The sequence below is a fragment of the Aulonocara stuartgranti genome (genome assembly GCF_965226115.1).
Source record: "Aulonocara stuartgranti genome assembly, chromosome: 19".
NCBI lineage: Eukaryota > Metazoa > Chordata > Actinopteri > Cichliformes > Cichlidae > Aulonocara > Aulonocara stuartgranti.
In genome coordinates, this window is record NC_138955.1 from 21,451,132 (window position 1) to 21,475,277 (window position 24,146).

At 48.3% G+C, this 24,146-nt stretch overlaps 2 protein-coding genes across 3 annotated transcripts in view; one reads left to right on the top strand and one right to left on the bottom strand.

Moving 5' to 3' along the window:
* Positions 1 to 21,947, top strand: part of trappc12 (trafficking protein particle complex subunit 12) — a 29,288-nt gene extending 7,341 nt beyond the window's left edge. For both annotated transcript variants that reach the window (XM_082516788.1, XM_082516789.1), the window contains exons 4-12: positions 10,332 to 10,445; positions 12,695 to 12,833; positions 15,330 to 15,442; positions 15,762 to 15,834; positions 16,549 to 16,622; positions 17,495 to 17,593; positions 18,672 to 18,775; positions 19,509 to 19,596; positions 20,887 to 21,947. In XM_082516788.1, coding sequence (XP_082372914.1) covers positions 10,332 to 10,445; positions 12,695 to 12,833; positions 15,330 to 15,442; positions 15,762 to 15,834; positions 16,549 to 16,622; positions 17,495 to 17,593; positions 18,672 to 18,775; positions 19,509 to 19,596; positions 20,887 to 21,129 — 1,047 coding nt within the window. In that variant the 3' untranslated portion in view covers positions 21,130 to 21,947. The remainder of the gene's footprint in view (positions 1 to 10,331; positions 10,446 to 12,694; positions 12,834 to 15,329; positions 15,443 to 15,761; positions 15,835 to 16,548; positions 16,623 to 17,494; positions 17,594 to 18,671; positions 18,776 to 19,508; positions 19,597 to 20,886) is intronic.
* A 50-nt stretch (positions 21,948 to 21,997) lies between these two features.
* Positions 21,998 to 24,094, bottom strand: adi1 (acireductone dioxygenase 1). The gene is made up of 4 exons (XM_082516815.1): positions 23,858 to 24,094; positions 23,295 to 23,414; positions 22,721 to 22,900; positions 21,998 to 22,636 (listed from the first exon to the last, which is right to left on the bottom strand). The coding sequence occupies exons 1-4, from the start codon at positions 23,978 to 23,980 to the stop codon at positions 22,520 to 22,522; spliced, it is 540 nt and encodes a 179-aa protein (XP_082372941.1). The 5' UTR covers positions 23,981 to 24,094; the 3' UTR covers positions 21,998 to 22,519.
* Between the last annotated feature and the right edge of the window lie 52 nt (positions 24,095 to 24,146).

A 24,146-nucleotide genomic window follows, 5' to 3' on the forward strand; every position in this document is an offset into this window, starting at 1 on the left:
TACGGCGAGGAGTTAAGTTATGGAGGCGGCCAGGGAAGATCCGCTGCTCCTCCACATGGAAAGGAGACTGTCGCTACCCGATCTGTACTGGAAACCCGATCGGTACCCCGCATGCGTGAAAGGTGTCTACTTCCGGTCGAAGCGTTTTACGATACTTACGGGTCAGGGTATCTGTTAAGATGTTAAGAATAATAAGTATCTCCTAAAATGTTTCCAATAATGAAACATTTCAATATAATGTAGACAAAAACGAAAAAAAAAGATCTTTACGGATCAGGACTCCCCGATCCTTACTGCGCATGTGCAAAGTCGGACCGTACATATCGGCTGTATCCCAATTCAGGGTCTGCAGCCTTAAAGTACGCAGCCTCAACGGTCCTCAAAGACCGCTAAGGCCGGAAGTGCGAGGCTTGTGAAATGGGACGGTCTAGCCTCCGTTGCGCTGCCCAGGTTGCCTAGCAACCATGATACTAACAGCTGGAAACTTTTCAGCTTTGTTTGACAGAAATGAAGGAGAAAATCTTTTGTTCATTTGTTTGTTTCTACATGAGCTTTGATCATTCTCTGTAAGATTCAGCTCAGCTATTGAACGGCGTATATTTTAAAGTAAAGGCTTTAAAACCAAGTTCGTACAAACGTCACTAATGTCACATAACTTTGCCGACATGTAGCCAACCGTAATGTTTTAATGTTCTTCGTTATTAAACATTTGCACATAAATAAGTGACATAATATTCAGTACTTAAAGTTTACTCTTCAGGCGCCCCTCATCCGCCGTTTTTTTTCGGCAAAATTATCCACACCCACCGCCGCGCTATGCATTCTGGGATATGTTGGGCCACGAAGTCTACACCGCCACGTCGTTAAAATTCAGGGAAATGAAGGACGCATTTCAGGGCTGTCACTACCCGATCCGTACCGGAAACCCGATCAGTACCCCGCATGCGCAAATCTTACGTCACTTCCTCTCTTTGCCAACATTGCGACATTCAATATATTTGAATGATACGGTTAGCGCCCAGTTAGCTCCTAGCATTTCTCAACAGCTCTGCCTCCTTTTCGACTGCCCGGGACATTTAAACAATGGATAATCCGTATACAAAGAAATTCATGCTTTTCTCCTCAACAGAGAGCGTCCCCCGATTGAACAACAGCGCCGTAAAATAAGAAGAATGGCGCCAAATTACAGACTTATTAATATTGACTTAGCAATGTGTCACGTGAAGATTCATCAGCCAGATTAAGTGTTTACTGACAATTGACAGTGACAGCGGACATCATCATCACTATTCCAACAATCCTCTCCACACAGACAAGCATAAACACACTCGACTATCACTAAATCAAATTTAACACACGTTTGTAATGACGCTAATTCAGTTTACAATAGGGTTCATTCGCTCAGTCAGCAGGTGGCGGTATCCTCGTACACTGGGGAGTAAACTGCCATTAAACGAACAGAAGAAGAAGAAAACCCCTGCACATGCGCGGTACGGATCGGGTAGACCCGATTTGTACGGTCCGACTTTGCACATGCGCAGTAAGGATCGGGAGTCCCGATCTGTCACTATCTTTTTATTTTTTTGTTTTTGTCTACATTATATTGAAATACTTCATTATTGGAAACATTTTAAGAGATACTTATTATTCTTAACATCTTAACAGATACTCTGACCTGTAACTATCGTAAAACGCTTCGACCGGAAGTAGACACCTTTCGCGCATGCGGGGTACCGATCGGGTTTCCGGTACGGATCGGGTAGTGACAAGGGCCGCATTTCGAGCAGCCTTTGAATTGGGACAGCCTTCGTCGCGTCGCTGTGACGTAATCGGCCTTAAAATGGTAAATGGACTGATTCTTATATAGCGCTTTTCTACTCTCCCGGAGTACTCAAAGCGCTCTATATAACATGCCTCATTCACCCATTCACACCCACTCGTACAAGCACTTCTATACACAAGTGCAAACTAACCTGCATTCACACGCATTCACACTCCGATGAACAGAGGGCAATTTGGGGTTAGTATCTTGCCCAAGGATACTTGACACGCAGACTGGGGAAGCCAAGGATCGAACCACCGACCTTCCGATCAGTAGCTGATCTGCTCTACCACCTGAGCCACAGCCACCTCTTTAAGGCTGCAGACCCCGAATTGGGATACAGCCATCGGGCCTACCCGATCCGTACCGCGCATGTGCAGGGGTTTTCTTCTTCTTCTGTTCGTTTAATGGCAGTTTACTCCCCAGTGTACGAGAATACCGCCACCTGCTGACTGAGCGAATGAACCCTATTGTAAACTGAATTAGCGTCATTACAAACGTGTGTTAAATTTGATTTAGTGATAATCGAGTGTGTTTATGCTTGTCTGTGAGGAGAGGATTGTTTGAATAGTGATGATGATGTCCACTATCACTGTCAATTGTCAGTAAACACTTAATCTGGTTGATGAATCTTCACGTGACACATTACAAAGTCTGTATTCTTAACAAACTTTATAAAGACGCAGCTTTTAGTTTGAAGCTGAACGTTCTTTGTTTCCAGTTTGCATTTATATTTATACAGCAGCACAACTGTAACAACTGTTACAAGAACTGTTACTGTTACAACAGTAACAGTTCTTCTAACATAAAGGCCCTACAGTAATACTGAGACACCCCAACCATCACATGACCCCTGAACTTGGCGACAGTGAGAAGAAAAAACTCCCTTTAACAGGAAGACGCCGCTGGCAGAATCGGCTATCTGATTGGTTGGGGGTGAGGCAAGGAAGCTGGGACAGAGTGGACGACTGTTCTGTGAGTAATTGGCGAGTTTTTCAGACAGGTTTGCGTCTTCCATGCAGACTACAGGTTACCATGGCAATCTGAGGTTTACCATGGCTGAGGGTTCGGTGCAGCACCCTCCCCGTGACCAACGCCAGGTGATGTCCAGGCTGACCTAGACAACGTCACACGAGTGCTTTTCATGTTGCGTCCGATCAGCGGCGGTTGTAATAACCTGGTGTCGTCCTCCATGTTGGCAGCCCTGTGAGCTAGGCTGCACTTTCACAACAGGTGTGAGCGTACGGCTGCAGCTACATAAACACAGCAAGGTGAAAACAACTGGCAGGAAGGCTTAAACGTGCCCTTCAGCACCGCAGAAGCTGACGGTGCATTACTGCGAGCTCGGCGGCGCGGAGGTGTAATGACGGAGGAAATGACAGCTACGTAGAAAGGTTACGATAATGACAAGTAAAGGTTAGAGCAATGATATCAAAGCCGGCTGCAGCTGCCGGGTCGCTGCAGTGATTATAGGGGTGTGTCTGTCTGACCCGCCAAGGTAGGTTTAACACACACACACAGACACACACGGGCACACGCACGCTGGCCGTGGGCCCAGGCAGCTGCACAGTGAGGGAGGGGAGCGAGGTTAGAGTCTCCGGTGGGAAGCACGGAGGGAAGGAAGTAGGAGACAGAGATGAAGGAGATGGGGGAGGGGCGGGGGCGGCGATGCTAATGAGGGAGACGGATGAGGAGCAGCCCGGGGTGGTGCTGAGCTGGAGTCTAACTCTCTGCTGACCACAGCGGGGACGAGAGAGGAGACGGAGGTCACCGTGAAGAAGAGGAGAGCCAGCCGAGCTGAGCTCATAGATTATCCAGCCTCAGCCCTTCATCACCTCTGCAGAGGAGACAGAGCCGTGCGCTAGGCCGACTCTCACCTGTAAACCGCACTGTTTGCTCAGCTTAGTCGGTAACGTGTTGCCAAAGTTACATCAAAGTGCAGCCAGGTTTGCAGTCAATCAGAAGCATCGAAATTTGGCCGGTCACCTGTTCAGGGTCGTGTTCTCGTGCTGTTTTCAGAGCAACTCTTCTTTTTAGGTCTTTGATTTAGAGATTCAGCTGCTTCAGATACTCAGCATCCATCTTTGTGTTTAAACACTAATACAGTATTTTACTAACACTACTGGTGGGTGTACGTCCGTCTGTCGGGTAGGGCTGTCACGATTACGTCGACTATCAAAATTGTCGACGACAAATTTAATAGTCGACGCGTCATTTGAAGCTTTGTAAGATCCTGAAAGACGCAGGAATAAGTAGTAGGATTTAAGAGTGTAATAACGGACTGCAACAGAAGGTGGCAGCACTGCATGTACAAGGATGCCAGCTGCCGTTAAACCCCAAAGAAGAAGAAGCTGTATCCGGTATCATTGCTGTGTCCAAATTCAGGCCGCATCCTTCGGAGGCCGCATTTGAAGGCCGATTACGTTACAGGGACGTGAGGAAGGCTGTCCAAATTCGAAGACTTCTCTAAATGCAGCCGACAAATGCATCCTACTTTCCCCAGATTTAGCACGGCTCAGCCAATTCCAGTTTCCAACAATGGCAGCAGTTTTAATATTACTCTTATTATTCTTTCTGGGTCACAAAATAAACGTTTAACATATTTTCAGGCGAGAATGTAGCTGTGTAAACCTCAAATATCTGCTCAGTTTATCAAGACACCACATATTTTCAAAAGCGCTTTTCGGAGACGTCTGTTACCCACTAGCTTGATAGCTAGCCGGGGGAAAGGCTCACTAGAGCCGGCGAGAGCAGCGGACTCCCGGCTTCAAACCCACCGCCGTCTTTCACTACTCAGGTTAAACATATATGAGTCACTTACAGTGTTGGGACTAACGCGTTATTAAGTAACGCGTTACAGTAACTCCGTTATTATTGTGGTAACGAGCACGGTAACTAGTTATTATGCCAAAATCAGGAACGCGTTACTCGTTACTGGGATTTAGGCTCGTTATTCGTTACTTCGTGTGGTGGCTATCGCGGAGCTTCCACAGATTCAATAACATTAGCAAGTGGTGGAGGCCAGCAGGTGGATGAGAGAAAGGGGACGCAGGAGGAGGAGAGACCCGAGGCGGCCGCCGGTCCAAGTGTGAACTGAACTTCAGGTAAGAAGTTATAACCTGCAGTCCAGCTGAGTCAGATATAAACCAAGTTTAGGTGGAGTTTATTTTCGTTGTGCTGACTTTTTTGTACTGCGTGCTAGCTAGCATGACGGGGTTTCTATACAGCTGGGTGGGTGCTGTGATGTTAATGATGTTGAACTTTATTTTGTTCATACGGTTAATTATTAGAGTTGCCAACCGTTCCCTAAAAAACAGAATCGTCTGGTATTCAGAGAAAATATTACGCGTTTCGTGTTGAGGTGAAAAGGAACACAGTTTGTCCCGGACTTCAGCTACAATGAAAAAGACACAAAGCTGGATTTATTCTGTCTTTACGCTGCACAGCTGCCTCTTCTCTCATTCTCTCCCCTCCCTCTCCTGTTGCTACTTCAATCATGAAACTGATCAATGATCAGCTGATCGGCTTTTCTCTCTTGTTTGTTTATCACTTTGCGCCAGAAAGAGGAAACCAGCGGATGTCGCGGTAAACAACAGCAGCACGTTTGATCAGCTGTTGTTAGAATTTATTTAATATTAATTTCTATTATCAGCTGATGTTTGCTGGAGCCACAGCTGTAAACCTGCTGGTCATGATATGGTTTGGTTATGTGGTGAGAGGGAAACATGAAGATGAAACCAGGAGACGTCTTTACTGAATCATCAGAGCTGAACAGGTGATGGAGAAACAGGTTTACCTTTTAGGTGACATGAATGAGTTGAAGTTATGAACTGTTTCTGAGAGACAAATAACCCCAGGATCCTTTTCTATGTAGCTGACAGCTAGTAACTGTGCAGGGGCGGGTCTAGCAAAGTGTTGCCAGGGGTCCATGTAGGGCATTAACAGGGAAAGGGGGGCACAAGGAAATACTTTCTTATTCTCATTTAAAATGTCTCGCTTTTAATAAATAATTATCTGAGTCTTACAACAAACGATTGATAGATTGATGCATATACAGTATACCATCAAGACAGTGTACATCACTGTCACAACAGTGTTTATGTTCATTCAAAGGCTTTATGATTTTTCCTATAATGGTGGGCCGGTCTCTAGTCAAAATGCCCGGGACGATTTTTTTTGTCCCAGTCCAGCTCTGTATGCAGCTCATCTGCAGTCTGGTGTTGCCTACATCTTCCTATTCAGAAGGCAGAATTTCCGAGTTCTGAGTACAATCGAAAGCACCACGACTGCAGTTTTTGTGTTGGATGTAAAAAGCGAACATGACACATCAACGACGGTCCAGGCGTGGGATTTCTCTCGTGGAAAATATGCACATTATCTTTTCCTTTGGTAGGTGGCACAGTGCACTTGTGGCAAATAAGCAAGCTAGAAGACTGGCAATCTGGCTGGGTATCCAGTTAGCAACACATTAACAAGAGAAGTCTGAGTAAAACCAAAGTTACTTTCCCTAGTAACTAGTTACTTTGAAAGTAACAAGTAACTTGAAGTAACTGAGTTACTTTTGGTGGAAGTAACTAGTAATGTAACTAAGTTACTAATTTAAAGTAACTTACCCAACACTGGTCACTTAGATAACTTAAAAATGTTATTGTTTGGCTTTTTTAGTATTTTATTTGTTCCTGAGTAAATCGGTTTGGCTGAGATTAAAGTTATAGTTTTTACACAGCTGAATAAACGTCAAGCAGACAACTGATTATCAGAAGTGTGAGATGCTCGAGAATTTACTCCGGTGTCCCGTTATATTTTAGATAGCAAGGAGTTTATTAAACTTCACCGAAACAATCTGCAAATTTCATTAAAATTTAATAAACTATCATCTTGTCTTTATTTTTAGTTAGCACAGACCTTAAACACTTAAAGCTGTAAGCTAATGATAGTTATATAAGAGCAGATGCTGCTGGTGCAATAAGCTGTACGTTTTATGTCCAATGGATGATGATTTGATTAGTCGACTATCAAAATAATCGTTTGTGGCGGCGCTACTGTCGGTCTGTGCAGCCTCTCAGGTGTCCTCATGCTCCCTGCAGCGACGCTGAGCCAGGCCAAGTGCAAAACTAGTGAAAAACAGAAAAGATGAGGAGGGAAAGTTTCCAGTGTCCTTCACCTGTGAAACATTCCTGTTTTGTGGTCGTCTCACTGTGTCCGCCTGTGGTTCATGTCATTAACACCAAAGCCCCCCTCTGCTACTGCACTGACCACATCAACACGGCAGAGGTTTAACGATGCTGGGAGTCTTTCCTGCTCAGTCAGTGCAGCTCCTGGAAGCAAAAACGATGTCAGTACCTCCCTTAGCTTTAGTAGAAGTCCTCTCGTCTCCCTTTGCTGGTTCTCCTCCAGTGTATCAGAACAGCAGGAGACGGGTTGGTGACTCCATCCCATAATGTCTGAAATCCCAGTTCAGGTGTTTTCCTCCTGTTCTTCTCTCTGTCACGCCTCAGGATGTTCCAACACAGGTATGTCTCACCCTGTGAGGTGAAATAGATCATTAAGCTCGATAATGCAAAATACACAGAATAGAAATGTTTTATAAATGTAGTAAAGCAGTGACGTTCAGCATGGCAGGGCGGTGGGAGGGATTTAAACATGACTGGCCCGTTACATCGCGTGTCTGAGAGTTTCAATATCTGCTGCTCGCTGTGTTTAAAGCTTTGCTCCGACTTCCTCTGCCACCTCCATCAATGATTTGGGATTGGCACTACAGGGCCACCGTAGGGAGGACTGTGATGGCGCTGTGCAGTCAGTAAAGAGAAGCCGGAGGTTTCTTCCTGTTAAAAGGGAGTTTGTCCATCAGTGGCTGATTTGACCCACAGGAGCGTCTCCGGGAGTGTCGGGCTGCATCCCGCCGCGTCTCTGTGAAGAGACAAAATGGCTGCTGCGTGAAGTTGAGTAACCAAACTCGACGTCCTTCAGCTCGAGGGCGGAAAGCGTCCCCTGGTTCGAGTGTCTGCAGACCAGCTACACAGGCATCAAAGCACCTTTTTCTCTTTTAGCATATCACGAATGTTTTTTTATTTCCCACCCCCTCTGTGTAATCCGACATGCAGGGGCTTAATTGAAGCAGTGCTGCAGCTGCGTTAAGCAAAGCCGGTGCGAGGAAGCCTTTTTATGTCTGCCTCGCCTGGAGGCTTCTGGGTCTTGCGAGAGAACGAGTGGGCGTTCGTTTGTTCATCAGGCTTTGTTATGCCGGATTTTTTAAAACTCACTAAAGGATGGGCGCAGTGAACTTCCGATCTTCAACGCAATTAAGGAGCCTCACCCCTTTTAAACTCGCGACGAGACTAATTATGAGTGTGTGTGAGGGGAGTGTGAGTAAGTGGGAGTTTGGGTGAGGCGTTGTAATGCTGCTGAAGTCAGAATCATTCATAATTAGAGTTAATAAAAGTGTTTTCATGTTATATTTGAAGCCACGATGTGCAGAGATGGCCTCATCAGTGCTGATGCAAACTGACACCAGAGCTCAGCCTCTTAAACGTTCTCTCCTTCATCCTCTTTCTTTGCTCTGATTTCTGCTGTAAGCACGTTTAAACGTGCCAAGCTGCAGTTCCTCTGACGTCCACTGGAGGCTCCAGAGGTGAGGCAGTCCCCACAGACGCTCGTGTCAAACCCACCGTGCAGGCGGGACGTCACACGTCACTCAGGTCAAAGAAGCTGGACCACCGTTCAGTGTGTGACTGGTCTTTCCTCCATCGGCGGGGTCAGACCGACGTTTGCCGTGACTCCACTCCGCGACCTGCTCGCTCTCATCACGGCTTCGCTCTGGCATTCGGGCCAGTGACAGTGTCTGAGCATGAAGTTATAGTTATGTAAATCCTGAGGTTTGGCTCCTTGTAATGCATGTTTCTGCATTTTTGCTCCTCCCTCTCCTTCTGGCCCAGAAAGACCTGCACAGAGCAGAAAGACAAATATCACCAGAGTTTAGCTTAAAAGAGCCACAAAAACATTTATTTATCTGTTAAACCAAACATCCAAAACAGCGCTGTCAGCCGGGATTTAACACAAACAGGCGCTCACACCTCTATTAGCATGATGAACCCCACACTAGCCATGCTATTGGTCAGATAAGTAAGACCACGCCCCTAATTATCCAAACTTAATATGATATAAACAGGTGTTACAAAGGAGTGAATTCTCTATAGAGACCAACCAGTTTGTGTATCAGGCTGTAAAAATCTAACATGGGAGTCTACGGGGCTGACTCACTGCAGGCGCCCCAGCTGGACGATAGAGGAACTGCAGGTCCAGGGTTTGGTTTTTCACGCGCCATAAAGTGAAGAAAACATTGAAAAACAAACCCCTCCAATATGTGGGGCCACACTAAAGGTCATTTACTTCCTGCGGTCTCTTCCCCTCCTCACGTAGACACCGTCTTCCTCTCGCACCCCGTGGCGGTGAGCGGCGTGCTGTAGTGTGCTGCAGGAAGTGTGTGCGTGTGTGTGACTGACTGCAGCTGCTTTTGGCCATCCAGGCTGCCTCCTCGTTTTCAGCTTCATTTCCCGCCCTAATGAAGATTCAGAGGCAGCGCAGCGACTGGCACAGGAAGGAGAAGAGGAAGCGGTGACGGGAGGAGGAGGAGGGCAGGCAGGAGTGAGAGTCAGATGAAGGGGAAGGAGGCGAGGAGGAGAAGGGAAGTGGTGATGAAGGCTGTGATAAAGAGAGCAGCCCTCTCGCTGCCTCTCTCTCCTAATTAGCTCGCCGGCTGTGATGAATGGCGCAGCACTTAGGATCCAATCGGCGAGCCGACCTTGTCATGCGTGTTGATGGGGTGGGGTGACTCTGCGCCCCACCCCCTCCCAGCACATACTCTTACCTATTGTACCTCCTCCTGTGGAAGCAGATGCTGATATCTGGGCATGTGTGCACTCGTGTTCTCGGCCTTAATGACCCCCCCCCCCCCACACGCACACACACCTGAGCTCATATGGTCACTTTCACTCTGCAGTGTTAAAGTCACAGCAGGATCAGCTCAGGGTGACTCATGCAGTGTTTCAGTGTCTCTGCTGCAGGATGGAAAACATCCACAAGCGTCTTCTGGAGATGAGCTGATTTAACCTTTGACCTTTAAGGTCTTTGTCATGTCACATGAATTCAGAGGTGCAGTCATGAGTCGTCCTGCTGCTCAGCAACGCAGGTGGAGTCATGTTTAGGTATTTGACCTCCTGTCATCTTCACCAGGCTGACACTGAAACAATCTAAATGGCACTTTTAGAGGGAACAAGCACGTTTGGTGAACTGTGCCTTTAAAACAAAGTCTCCAACAGTCTCTGAGTACAAAAGGTCATCGAATCCTCTCGAGCCGCCCGGTCCTTCCAGAACCTTCTTGAAGTTCTTTGTTCTGAGCTGCATTATATTCTGTCTGATGTCGGTTCTCCTCCCTCAGCTTCCTCTCCCTGTTTTGTGCAACAGTTATTCTGACTTATTTCTGACGCCTCATGTCTCGTCACCCCTGCAGAGCAGTAAGAACTGGCGCGCCGCGGTGGATCTGACGGCCCGGATGCTGACGGCTCACGGTCAGGGATACGGCAAGGCCGGCCAGCCGACCTCCCACACCACCGACTCGCTGCAGGTAAGACGCCTCACTGGTTCCCGATGGCATGAATCCCGTGTTCGCTGACATCAGTCGAGTCTGCGTCAGTCTGAGATACTTTTGTTGTTTGCTTTGTCCTCATCTCATACGTTTTACTGCCATATTTTCCCCGTGTGTTTGTGGAGCTCCATCCAGAAGATGGATGGCTGCGCGAGCTCATTAAGAGGCCACCCTCGTGCTCGGCTCTGTGAATTAATTAGCCGTGTCGCTGCCTCATGCCACATATCACAGTTAGTTTTATGTTCTTAAACATCCGGCTCACTTTAGTGCAGGAGTTGGAGTCCTCGTGTTCCAGGGGTTTCTCACATGTTGTGTTGCATGGATGTGCACATGTTAGAAACATGGCAGCAACTGTTTTTCTGTTCATAGATCTGTGTGATGTCGCAAAGAGGGAATAGTCCCGCCCACCCTTATGTTTAAACCTCCTATCTGGTTGTTCAGTGATGACGTGACGAATCCTACTTCCGGGTCTAAAGTAGTCTGCGTTTAATATGGCTTTTGTGTTGTTAACATGTTTAATGTTTTGTATTTTCTTCTATTTGATCTCAAAAAGCTCCTAAAACAGTCAGTGATCACTGTTGACCTCCCTCGGCTTTTATTACCACTAATCATTTATTTAAGCTCAGTTTTTAAAACCTTAAGATGTAGCTACAGCCCAGCCCATGCAGCAGTATATGAATGACTAACCTCGTATTGTGGATGGATTATCTCAGTTGTTCTCCTGGCTGAAGTTTGGTCCTTTTACAGCATCCTGCCATGCGATTACATTTGTTCCTGACCACCGAGAACACTCATGTTAACTTTTATTGAGTGGAAAAAAAGTTAGCTTGTTTATATTATGCTAACATAGCTGTGTCGCTAGCGGTCACGTAGCACATCATTATATACCAGCTAGCCCAACTTCAGTAACCCTACAAACGTCACTGCTGTTTAGTTTTCTGTCTTCATTTATGCTGGAAGTGATAGCAGAGCTGTACGTTTTAATTTGTTTCCAAAACCCCGCAGTCAGGACATGCTATATTATATTTAGATAGAAGCTAGCGAGCTAACTCCCTGCTAACTTCTAACTCCGTTAAATGTCATAAATTCCGTTTTCATGGATGCCTGGATGTTAAACTCAATTGTTACACCTGGTAGAGCAGAACGCTGATCATTTTATTAAAGATGAAAGACTTTAGACAGTTTTTCAACTCTCAGTAATGCCATAGTGATCGTTTGATATACGGACCTGCAGCGGAGTTTAGACCCAGACACGGCTAGTGACGTCAGACTGAACAACCGGATAGCCAGTCGTCTTCAAAGGGGCGGGGCTACAATGACTTCTTTGACCTGTTGGCCTGCGCTAAGGCTTATTTTGAACTGTGAATCATGCAAAGCTCCTCAAGTTGAGTGGACAGCAGTCCTGTTTAAATGTGCTGCAGGTTCTAATAAAACACACGTGACCATCAACGCTGACAAAAGGTTCAGACGCTTTTCACGCGTTTGAGGGTTTTTTCATTTCCAAAATATGTAATACAGGTCACGCTGAAATGGTCCGACACAGAATTAGAGCCACAGGGAGAGAGCACACTGTGGGAGAACTGTCTTTTTAAAACAACGTTTTTAAGACTCCCTGAATAAAAATGGCCACAAAGGTCACAGTCTTCATCCCGAGGCCGCCGGTCCTTCCCGAAGTCTTCTTGAAGTTCTGAACAGTTGACCTCGTGCCACCGTCCTAACTCCAGCACGCCGCCTCAGCCGGGTCGAGAGGGAGCAGCGTGTCTGCAGGGGTTACACATGCCGCTCGCGACCTTCTGGATCTTTCCGTGGCGAGGCGGTCCATCTTCCAGCTCGAGCGGCTCAGGGTGCAGCATGAGCCCTGGCTTCTGTCCAGCAGCTGAGAGAATCCAGTGCCCTCCAGATGTGGAACAGCAGCCTCCACTCAGACTGCAGCCTGAGGTGGAAGCACTGATGTGTTGATGAAGTAAAATGCTGCATGTATTCATACATTCAAAAGGTTCTTGGTGAGCCTTTCACAATAAAAGCCCTCAACATACACATTGTGACAGCTGTGCAGAGGAAACTGTGGATAATCATAGAGGACATTATGTCTTAGTCGTGCCTGTAGTTTAACTCAGGAGTGTGGGTTTCATCTGCACAGCAGGACAGCTGAATGTCACAGTGTGGGTCTCTGTGTAATGTAGTTTACCAACTCACACAGTGTGTGTGTGTGTGTGTGTGTGTTGCAGCTCTGGTTTGTGCGGCTTGCTCTGCTCACCAAGCTGGGCCTTTTCCAAAATGCCGAGCTGGAGTTTGAACCCTTCGGCAACCTGGATCAGCCGGACCTCTACTACGAGTACTACCCCACTGTGTACCCAGGCAGGAAAGGTATGGACACACACACACAGCGTTGTATCCCAATGTTCCTCGTGGTGTTTTCTGGGTCATACAAGAAGAATAAATCTGACTAGACTTAAATATTTATTTAAAAAAGTCTGTAATCACACCGTCATGGAGTAAATACAGCTCCAACTTTCACACGTATGAAACTGGGTCGAGAAATGACGTCCGCAGCCCATCGCACAGACGTCGTTACCGCCTTTACGTGACAGCAGCCAACCAGGTGAGTCTGCGGTGACGCTCGCATTATTTCCGCTGCTGCTATTGATCATAGATCAGAGGCTCGAGCAGAGCCCGCTGCGTGTTGCGTATTCTGTCCGTGAGCTGCTCGCTGAGGCCTCTGAAGGCTGAACGGCAGTGTTCATGACGGCGCTGAGAGGCTGCTCTGCGAGCGTTGAATGCGTTATTAGGCTGCTGGCTGCTCTACGACAGGATTTAGCATTTTACCCACATTTTTTTTTTTTTTTTTTTTTTTTTTGTAGGAATGCACCAGCGTATCCACCACTGTCCTATTAAATATTCAGAGGAAAGTTGGTGCCAGGAGCTTGATATCAGCCTGTATCATCGAGAAGCTCCAACAACTCCACTTGTCTCCAGCAGCTCTTTGGTTTTGTTTTTCCTCTTTTTACACTGCATGAATTGCTCTCTAATGTATTCCCATTACTTTGGATCTGCTTCGCCCCTCGGGCTACCGCAGTGTGAAGGCACCACACATCACACAGACACACACACACCCTTACATAAAAAACACTTGAAGCTACACTGCACAGCTCTCTGAAGAGCACCGATTGACTTTCCATTGCTCAATATTAAACGCTTTGTGCCCTGCTAAGGTGCTCTCAGACAAACTGGCATGAGTTGTGTTGCCTGGCATCACAAGTCGAACAATTCTCCGCTTGCATCGACTATCTATTACCCGTGATCGTGCTCTTTGAAGGCCTTCAGAGACGCCCGGTCTGCGCAGCAGCGAGCGAGCGCTCGGGGAAGGAGCAGAGGTCCTCCGTTGGGTACGGGCGTGAAAAGCTGAGTCCAGTTTGGGCTGAGAGACATCGGAACCTGCACACAGTTACTGCAGCTGGTTCAGAAGGAGAGGTCCCACCTGACCCGCTCACAGTCAGCTGTTTGTGCTTTTTGTTATATTCATACTATGAATATTTTCAGACTAGCAGACCTCCAAGTGTGCAGGGCCCGGTTCAAATTTGGTGCTTTTTCAATTGTGTTATTTTTCCCCTTCCAGCGTTGGAGCTTTGAGAGACACAGTGAGACATTTAGCAGTCTAAAGGCGAACTCTGTGTTCTGATAATTCACTGAAGAAAAACGTCAAACTTCTGGCTTAAATTTTCATGGCTCGTATCGCCGTGCGGGACACAGAACACGTAGCAGTATTGCGCTTTTCAAAATAAAAGCATTAGGATTCCAGAGACATTGTTTCTTCTGAAGGCTTTTATTGTGATAGGATGTTTCTATCCTGTTTGTCTTCAGTTCTCGGGTCGTTGTCCTCAGCACCTTCAGCTGTCTTGCCTCGATGTTAGTTCCTACCTGCTCCTGCTCACCAGTACATGTCAACTCCACAGTGTTGGCACCTTGGCTGCTGCCATGTTGTGTTTTTGTTTCCAGAAGTGACCATATTTGGAAAGAGGCCGTATTATTGGTCAGATTAAAAAGGCTCTGACAGCACAAACACAGCCCAGAGGTTCAGCAAGCAGCTACAGACACCTTTGTTGCCATTCACCTACAAGTCAAAGAGGCCACGCCCCCTAATGATGTCTACTATCCTGACCAATCAGGCTGTTTATTTTAACATGGGCATCTCTGGGGACTGACTCACTGCTGCCTCTGCTGGATGTTAGAGGAACTGCAGGCTCTGGTTTAATCCTCATGCTCATATTTCCTTCATTATGAAGGATGCTGCTATTACTAATGAAAGTAAAAGCCATAAATTAAATCTGCTGAAAATGACTGACACCCCGGGAGATGAAGAATAATGAATCGCAGAGTCGTCGAGGTCCCGTCACCGTGACGATAAAACCCTATAACGCAGGGCGGGGGCAGAGCAGAGAGAGTGTCGAGTTGGAGCAGATAGACGAGGAGAGATGGAAGGTGAGATAGAGACGGGCAGCGATGGACCAGACTTTCACATCTGATGGCTGATATCAAAGAGGCGCTGATCAAAGCCCGTGGACTCACCTGAATATAGGCTCTTCCTCAGGGGCGCGTGTGTGTGTCTGTGTGTGTGTGTGTCTGTGTGTGTGATGTCGAGGCAGAGAGATGAGTGATGGAGCTGAGCAGCGCACAGAGAGCGAGATGAGAGGGTTTAATAAGCAGCCATACGTAGCTCGGTGCCATCTGTAGGTTCCTGCCTCCAGGGCTGTGTGCAGTCTGTGTGTGGGTGGATGGCTTTATATTCTCATCCTTCTCCCGCTCTCCTTCCTGCTCTGTCCTCATCCCACCTTGTTTCTTATTCCCTCCCTCCATCCTGTCCAGGCTCCATGGTGCCGTTTTCCATGCGGCTGCTGCACGCCGAGCTCCCACAGTACCTGGCTAAGCCCCAGGAGGCCCTGGACCGCCTGCACCACCTCAAAACCGTCTGCCTCACCGTTAGTGCTAACGCGCACGCACACACACACACACACACACACACACACTGTAGTATTCACACAATAAAAGCACACACCCACGCAGAAGCACATTAGCTGTACAAATCCTGAAGCCCACCTGTGTAAACACACAGGTATGGCAGGATTTTGGAGTTCTTGAATATGCAGATTGTAACACACAGAAGTGCTGGCACTCAACCAGATCTCACACACTCACACAGACACACACTCACACAGACACAGACACACACAGGCACACACAGACGCACAGACCATCCTGAAGTTTTAGCCCCTCCCCCCTGCTTCCTGTTCCTCACAGATTCTGGAGAACCTGGAGACGGGCTCAGCCGAGGACGGCAGCATGATCACCTTAATGCAGGAGAACAGACAAGGTAAGCTCACTGTGAGCTGGCCGCAGTCCCAGAATGCATCACACTGTGGGAGGAGAGTGAGGTCACGGGCCCCCACCGGTAACACACACACACACACACACACACACACACACACACACACACACACACACACACACCTGGTGCAGGACTGCAGCATAGCTCAGCCTCTCAAACACACCGATGCGGCGCTCTGTAGGTGTTTCTGCCTGCGCTGAATACCAAACGGCTTCTTTCCCGGCCGCGTGGATCCATACCGATCACTCCCGACCAATCCGCTCACACCTGCTCCGCCACGCCAGGGAGACGGGTGGAAACCCACGCCTGACTTAATGTGCACTCTGGTGTGTGTGTGTGGCTGTTTCAGGAAGTTTTCCAGTCTGAGCATGAGCAGTGGCGTTCGCCACGGCGTGTTTTTAAAAGCAGTCGCGTCCTCTGTCTCTCCTCTCCCCGCCCACGCCAACAGTCAATAACACTGGGCCTCGCCTTCGCACATGAGACCCCTGCTGAGTGATTAGCTCTTCTCCCCAACACACACACGCACACATACACACACACACCATGAATAGTAATAGGCACATGAGCTCTTCCACTCTGTGCCGCAGTGTGTTTGTCTTAAAATAAACCCCGCTGTATTGGGGGGGGGGGGGGGGGTATAGGGATGCCAACCCCCCCCCCCCAAAAAAAACCCTCTTCTTCTTCTCTCCCTGTTTGCAGCGTCTCTAAAGCTGTGGAGGTCTCGCCTCAGCCGGGTCATGTACTCAATGGCCAACTGCCTGCTGCTGATGAAGGTAGGTGCGTGTGCGCGTGTGCGTTTGTGCCAGAGATCTCTGATGCCAGCCTGCTGGAGGATTCACAGTGAAATCCCCTCAGACTGACCACTAATTGGATTCTTGGTCAGTGAGTGAGCGAGCGTGGGTGAGAGAGGTGGGGTAGAGACACAGTGCCATCTAGTGGTCGCAGCTCAGATTACACCACCCTGTTCAGATTACATTAGCTTAAATTTAAACACGCAGAGTTCCGACTCTGAATGAATAAAGATTTTATTTTATTCACGTTTAAGCTCCAACCAGGTCATGTGACATTCAGAGCCTGACATCAGCGTCATGAAGGCTTTGTTAACGAGGGCGCGGCGTTCATCAAGTTTAAGCCTTTAACGCTTATATCTGTTTATCTGACACTATTTTTGTGTATGTTCACGTCTTTCTGTATACAGTCGTCTTCTGCTGTGGGACACGCCGCGGCGAGTCATCTTCGTCACAGCTGTTCTCAGCACGCTGTCTCCGCCATGTTTGACAGTATGATCTTGCAGACTGCTGTGTATCGATTTCAAACTTAATCCGTCTCCAGTTTTAAACTTTTGGTGATTTAGAAACGTGCTCATGAGCAGCACGCCGCCTCCGCAGGTCGTTTCCAGCACACGCCCTCCCCCCTCCCCTCTCTGACCCCTCTGTTGCCCGCTCAGCGCTCCAGTCGCCACGTGAGCGATGTGGAGGTGGACGGAGGGTCACTCCGCCTGCTATTACTCCATATGTTTGATTAATGCTCTCTCTCTCCACACCTAAGCTCTGCTCTTTCTTTACCCTGCTCGCCCTCCACCTGTCTCCGCCACCCACCACTCCCCTCCGTCACTCTGTGTCCTCTCTGTTCTGTCTGTCCTCAGGACTACGTTCTGGCTGTGGACACCTATCACTCCATCATCCAGTACCAACCCCAGCAGAGAGCGCAGCTGCTCAGCGGCATCGGACGCATCTTCCTACAGGTCTGCACGTCTGTACTCCACCCTGCTACACCACCCTCTGTTACTCCAACCATTTAAAGGGGACATGTCACACATAAAGGCTCATTTACATCAGTGAGCTCAACAGCTGCAACTGTGAAGCTGGAGTTAAGAAGTTTTATAAAAACACACAGACACACACTCACACACACACACAGACACACACACACACACTCACTCACAGACACACTCACAGAGACTCACACACTCACTCACAGACACACTCACACTCACAGACACACACACACTCACTCACAGACACACTCACACTCACAGACACACACACACTCACAGACACACACACACACACACACACACTCACTCACAGACACACTCACAGAGACTCACACACTCACTCACAGACACAGACACACTCACAGACACACACTCACAGACACACTCACAGAGACTCACACACACACTCACTCACAGACACACTCACACTCACAGACACACACACACTCACTCACAGACACACTCACACTCACAGACACACTCACACTCACAGACACACACACTCACAGACACACACACAGAGACTCACACACTCACTCACAGACACAGACACACTCACAGACACACACTCACACACACTCACAGACACACTCACAGAGACTCACACACACACTCACTCACAGAGACTCACACACACACTCACTCACAGACACACTCACTCACTCACAGAGACTCACACACACACTCACTCACAGAGACTCACACACACACTCACTCACAGACACACACACTCACAGACACACACACACACTCACAGACACACTCACTCACTCACTCACTCACTCACAGACACACACACACACACACACACACTCACTCACTCACAGACACACACACACACACACACTCACTCACTCACAGACACACACACACACACACACTCACTCACTCACTCACAGACACACACACACACTCACTCACTCACTCACAGACACACACACACACACACACACACACTCACTCACTCACAGACACACACACACACTCTCACTCACTCACAGACACACACACAGGTCGGGGCTAACATGCTGTTCCTCTCGCACAGATCGGAGACGTTAAAACTGCAGAGCGATACTTCCAGGACGTGGAGAAGTGCGGCCCGGTGAAAGGCAGCCAGCAGGCTCTCGCCACATGCGTGTTAATGAACAGGTACCTGCATGCGTGTGTGTGTCTGTGTTTCATTTAGCGCCTCGTGCAGCGTGTGAACTTCATGCCTCAGCGGCGTGCGATTTCGAGGAGGTCGAACGTCTGTGCCGACCCGACTCCCTCGCACGCTGATGCTCGCCTCGCAGACCTGCAGAGCTGCTGTAAACTAGAGCGGTCTCGTACTTCCTGTGATCGTCTGCGTCCATTTATTTATTTGGCAAATGACAAACTGAAGTCACATCACTTCCCCCGGGTTCGAGCATGCACACAGTCAGTATCTATAATTTGGCATCTTAATCAATATTAATCATATCGTGGTTCCTATTTTTCAGCTTTTTCACTTCTATCTTAGCATTGAAATATCATTTTGATCAATGGATGATTAATGAAAGGCCTTTTGTAATGTCTGTAGCGCCCCCTGGGGGTTGTTGCTGTTTAATCAGGCTGTGATGAGGCTGGTCGCTCTGAGAATAAATGTGATTGGTCCTGAACAGAGCCCCTCCCCTTTTTTATTTTCTTAATGATTTTCACTTTGGTGTCAAAACTTGTTGCAAGTTTCATTTTTTGAGGTGTTGAAAGAGTTTTGAAAAGCAGTGATTTTGTGGCAGCGGTTGGTTTAGTTGCTGCTGAGCTCGTCTGTGTTCAGGGATTCACCTGAACGCAGGTAAACCCGTTTAAACCTGTTTGAATGCTCGACACAGGTTGGAAGGGTTTGAAATGTGTTTCCTGCTTTCAGGGCTTTCGTCCACCTCAGTCAGAACAACTACGCCGAAGCACACGCCTCCTTCATCGAAGTGCTAAAGATCGACCCAAAGAACCCCGTGGTAGGTACCGCCGCCATCCTCCAAACGGTCCCCAGAGCAGTGCACAGAGTGGGTCAGGCCGCCTCTGTGGGCTCAAACTGTGCTCGTGAATATTTTGTACTTGTAAATCAAAGTTGAGAACTGAGTTTTGTAACCTTGTAACCCAAAATATCCGAATATTTTATGTTTGTGCATCTGTAGATGAGAGTGTGTGTTTAAAAAATATTTACACGAGTTACAAATTGTTTTATGAAAGTCTGCTGACAGGAACAAAGCAAAACACTGCGTGTGAAACTCCCTGCTTCTGTGTGAGTTTCAGCTTACACTACGAATTCTTCCTTTCAGCTGATTGGTCAATGTCATGTCTATTACAGATGTAACAATCCAATCAGAGAACAGATGGGTTTGGCTGTTGGTGGGGTACTTTATTGACCAATCAGCTGAAAGGAAGAATTCTAGTGTAAGCTGAAACTCACACAGAAGCAGGGAGTTTCACACGCAGTGTTTTGCTTTTTTCCTGTCAGCAGACTTTAATAAAACAATTTGTAACTCGTGTAAATATTTTTTTTAAACACACACTCTCATCTACAGATGCACAAACATAAAATATTCGGATATTTTGGGTTACGAGGTTACAAAATATTTATGAGCACAATTTGAGCCCATATTCCTCCACAGTGACGTCATCACATACACTGACTGCAGTCATTACAGTGGTGAGGTTACTTTTGCACACAGGCAGGCCGCTGTGGATCACTTTGTTTCTACGTCATCGTTTCAAACTGCACTTTGTCTTTACTCGGGTCACCTGAGACTTTAATATGTGTAATATTGAAGTTTGATGATCAGTGTGGCAGATACGTCACGTGTCACAAACATCGTCAGTGACGATGATGATGAAGATCAGTAATAAAATCACAGTAAAATGTCATTTTTTTGAGCTGCACTCATGTCCTTGTATCATAACCATCACTCTGTATTATTAGCTTATGATAAAGTGTCACCAGCAGAGGGCGCCAAACAACCACAGCCAAGCTGGTGACTGAGCAGGTTCCTGTAGGAACTAGTTTCTTCACACTGGCTGCATCCTGCAGCCGTATCACTCCTCAGGAGGAAGTGTGTGTGTCTACTCTGGCTCATGTGACAGGAAGGAAACATTAAATGTGTCGGCCATTAGAAACAAAATAGTTTTGTGCTGCTCAGAGCAGCCAGTCAGAAGACTTAAAGTGGGAGGAGCTAAAGTGTCTTGTCTCAGACTGTTACACCGGTGCGTGCACAGTTAAACCCTCCTCTTCCTCCGTGTGTTCGCAGGCCAACAACAACGCGGCGGTGTGCCTGCTCTACCTGGGCCGCCTGAAGGAGTCGCTGGGCCAGCTGGAGGGCCTGGTGCAGCAGGACCCGGCGCAGTACCTGCACGAGAGCGTCCTCTTCAACCTGACCACCATGTACGAGCTGGAGTCATCCCGCAGCACGCAGAAGAAGCAGGCGCTGCTGGAGGCCGTCGCCTGCCGGGAGGGCGACAGCTTCAACACGCAGTGCCTCAAGCTGGTCTGAGAGGAGGAGCAGCTTAGTTTGACCTCCCAGACACAAAACAGCGAGTTTTATTGTCACGAAACAGATGAAGGGCACCCAATCATCATCATCCTCACAATAACCCACAGGAGCAAAGCCTGCAGCAGCGTCCTCCAGCGCAGCACAACCGCAACCCGAAAATCGTGTCCTCATGGCCTCCCTCTGACTGCTGAATCACACCAGAGCCAGTCTGCGTCTCCAGGTTCAACACACAGCTGTTCAAAAACAACAGATCTGAGCTGCAGGAAGGAAGCTCGCTGGTTTCCATTTGTAGTCCATTTAACTGGACTACAAACTGGCCAACCATGTTTGAGTCGAGGGTTAAAGAGGGAACAAATTTACTGAAGCACAGACCCGCTCTTTTATTAGTCGGGGCAGGAAGAATTTTCAAAATAAAAGCCCCAGTGCAGAGCAAAGTCCAGGATAAAAGCCCACATCGGTGTTTCCCTGGTCAGACGGCAGGACGGCTTCATGTTTCACACATTTTAACTTAAACTGGGTCCAGTTTAATTCAGCTTTATCCCAGCTCGCCTTTTAATTTGTAGTAAAGTCTCAGCCCACTTTGTGTTTTGGGAGGAACAGACGGGATGCTGGAGGCGGGATGTCAGAGACTCCGGCGGGCATTATCCTGATTATCTGCAGACCGGACAGCTTCAGTGACTCAGCCCGCTCGTGTTCAACATATCAGCAGCAGGGTTTCCTTTGAGTTCACCAGGAATTATTATATTTAAGTGATTTGTGTTTACTTTCTGTGCTGATCATATTTATGTAAATGAAATAAAATGTGGTTTTAAGTGAAAGCGCAGCTCACTGTGTGTGTTTGATGTGGGAAAAAATGACAAACAGCAGCTTCATATTTATCCTTTAATCCAGAGACAGGAAGGCACTAACGAGCTGGATCCTGAATAATCACGAGAACCTTTAAAGAAGAGTTAAAGTCCTGATGAAGGAAGCTGTGCTACAACATTCAAACCACCCAGGACCTCTGTGTGGAGGGGCGGAGCCTCCAGGCTCACCGGGCAGGAGTTTTGCACGTCTTATCCAGGCGTCGGGCAGCAGTCTAAGAGTCACCTGACCTCTGCAGTCTAAGAGTCACCTGACCTCTGCATTCTCTCTCACGGCCAGCAGGGCGACGCTGCCCTCACGCCATGACCTGCTGATGGTCTCGTCCTGAGTCGTGAAGCACTCATGGTGATGTCATGTTCTGGTCTTAATGTTGTGGCTGATTGTTCCTCACAGTAAAAACTAAAATTTCTGTCTAAGAAGTAGAAACTGAAATTAAAATCTTCATGCTACATCGTCGTCCACATCATCGTTCTCTGCTCTGATTGGACAGCCTTTTTCTGCAGTGGGAATGGCGTCCGCGGCACTCTCAGGATCCCTGCATTGACGCCACGTATCGCTGACGGATCTCGAAGTTGTCAGCGGGGCGGTTGTAAGCCTTCCACACCGGCTCGCCCACAAACAGCCGCATGGCCTTCGTGTAGTTCTGCAGAAACAAACAGATCAGACAGTCAGGATTCAAACCAGCAACCAAATACGCACTGTACAGGCGCAAGGCGTGTTTTCGTACCATCTCGTCCAGCGTGAAGCGGTGGTAGATACCCGCCGGCAGCGTGATCAGGTCCCCTTTTCTCATGGCGATCCGGATCCACCGGTCCTCCTTGTCCCTGACATCAAAGTAGGCCTGGCCGTCCAGGATGTAGCGGATCTCGTCGTCCAGGTGGAGGTGCTCCTCGAAGAACATCTTCAGCTGCAGGAGAAACAGGAAACCTCTCACTCACTTCAAATAGAGCTCACATTCCAGTTTCAGCACCGCCGACGCTCGAGTGACCCGGGAATCTTTTAACACCAGGATTAAATCTGGAGCGTCTCTGCGATACACGAGTCTGACTTGGTGCAACGATGGAGGCGGGAGGAGCCCTCAGCCTGCCTCCATCAGTGCACAGCTGGACTCAGAGGTGCTTCAGACTCCTCTGCATGCGATCATGCGCTGCCACAGTGAAGTCTGAGATGAAGAAGCTCAGAGGACTTTTCCCTCCCTGCAGTGAAAAACCTAAAAAAGGAAGTGTGGTGCTTTTCAAATTAAAAGCTCCGCAGACACAAACACGTGCTGGTACTTGCAGCTTTCAGAGCGCGTGGGTTACCTTCTCCTCGTAGTTGGGCAGAGTGTCCTTGTGGATCGTGATGATGTCCATGTAGGAGTAACCCCGGTCCTTACGGATCTGCTGCAGCTCTGGGTCGCTTTCATAGATGTCGGCGTTCAGCTGCAGGAAACAGGAAGCAGTCAAACCCTTACCTGATGTGTTTAGTGTAGCAGAAAAACTAAAGCACATCAGTGGTTCCCGTATCAGTTACCATGACGATACACCCCAGCAGTGAGTGGACGCCCTTCTTGGTCAGAGTTACATGGATAAGGTGCGTCACAGTGCAGGTATCTGGACTTCACGTGCTCAGCACGTGACCTGTAACACCTGCTCTGTGTGCAGAAAACATGGGTGCTTGAGAGCAGCTTCAGCTCAGTGACCAACACTGATACCTGCTGTGTCTCAGCTGAACCCTCAGCACATAGTTTTACCTGCTTCAAACCCAAGAACTCTGAGCTGTTCGGGTCCAGCTGGGGATCAAGGGTCTGCACAAACTCCCACCCAGGAACCGCTGACCTTTAACCCGAAAACCTGCACACGTGAGCGGCCTTCTGCGGACTCACCTGCCAGTAAAACACTCCGAGCTCCTTCAGCTGCTCCAGGCTCACCGGCTGGTGCGGCTCCAGCCTGTGCGGCCTCCTCTGGTCCTCCTCGGACCCGTCCATGTACCAGGCCTCCAGACCCATGACGAAACACTTCACAGCTGGACCCGCGCGCTGTCAGACTTTCTTACTGCTGCACGGCTGTTTCGCGTGACTCCGGCAGCACTTCCGGTGTGCTGCTTTCAAGTACCTGGAATGTAGCAGGAAAAATGACGACTGAGAGGTCTGCAGATCTGTGACTGATCATCAA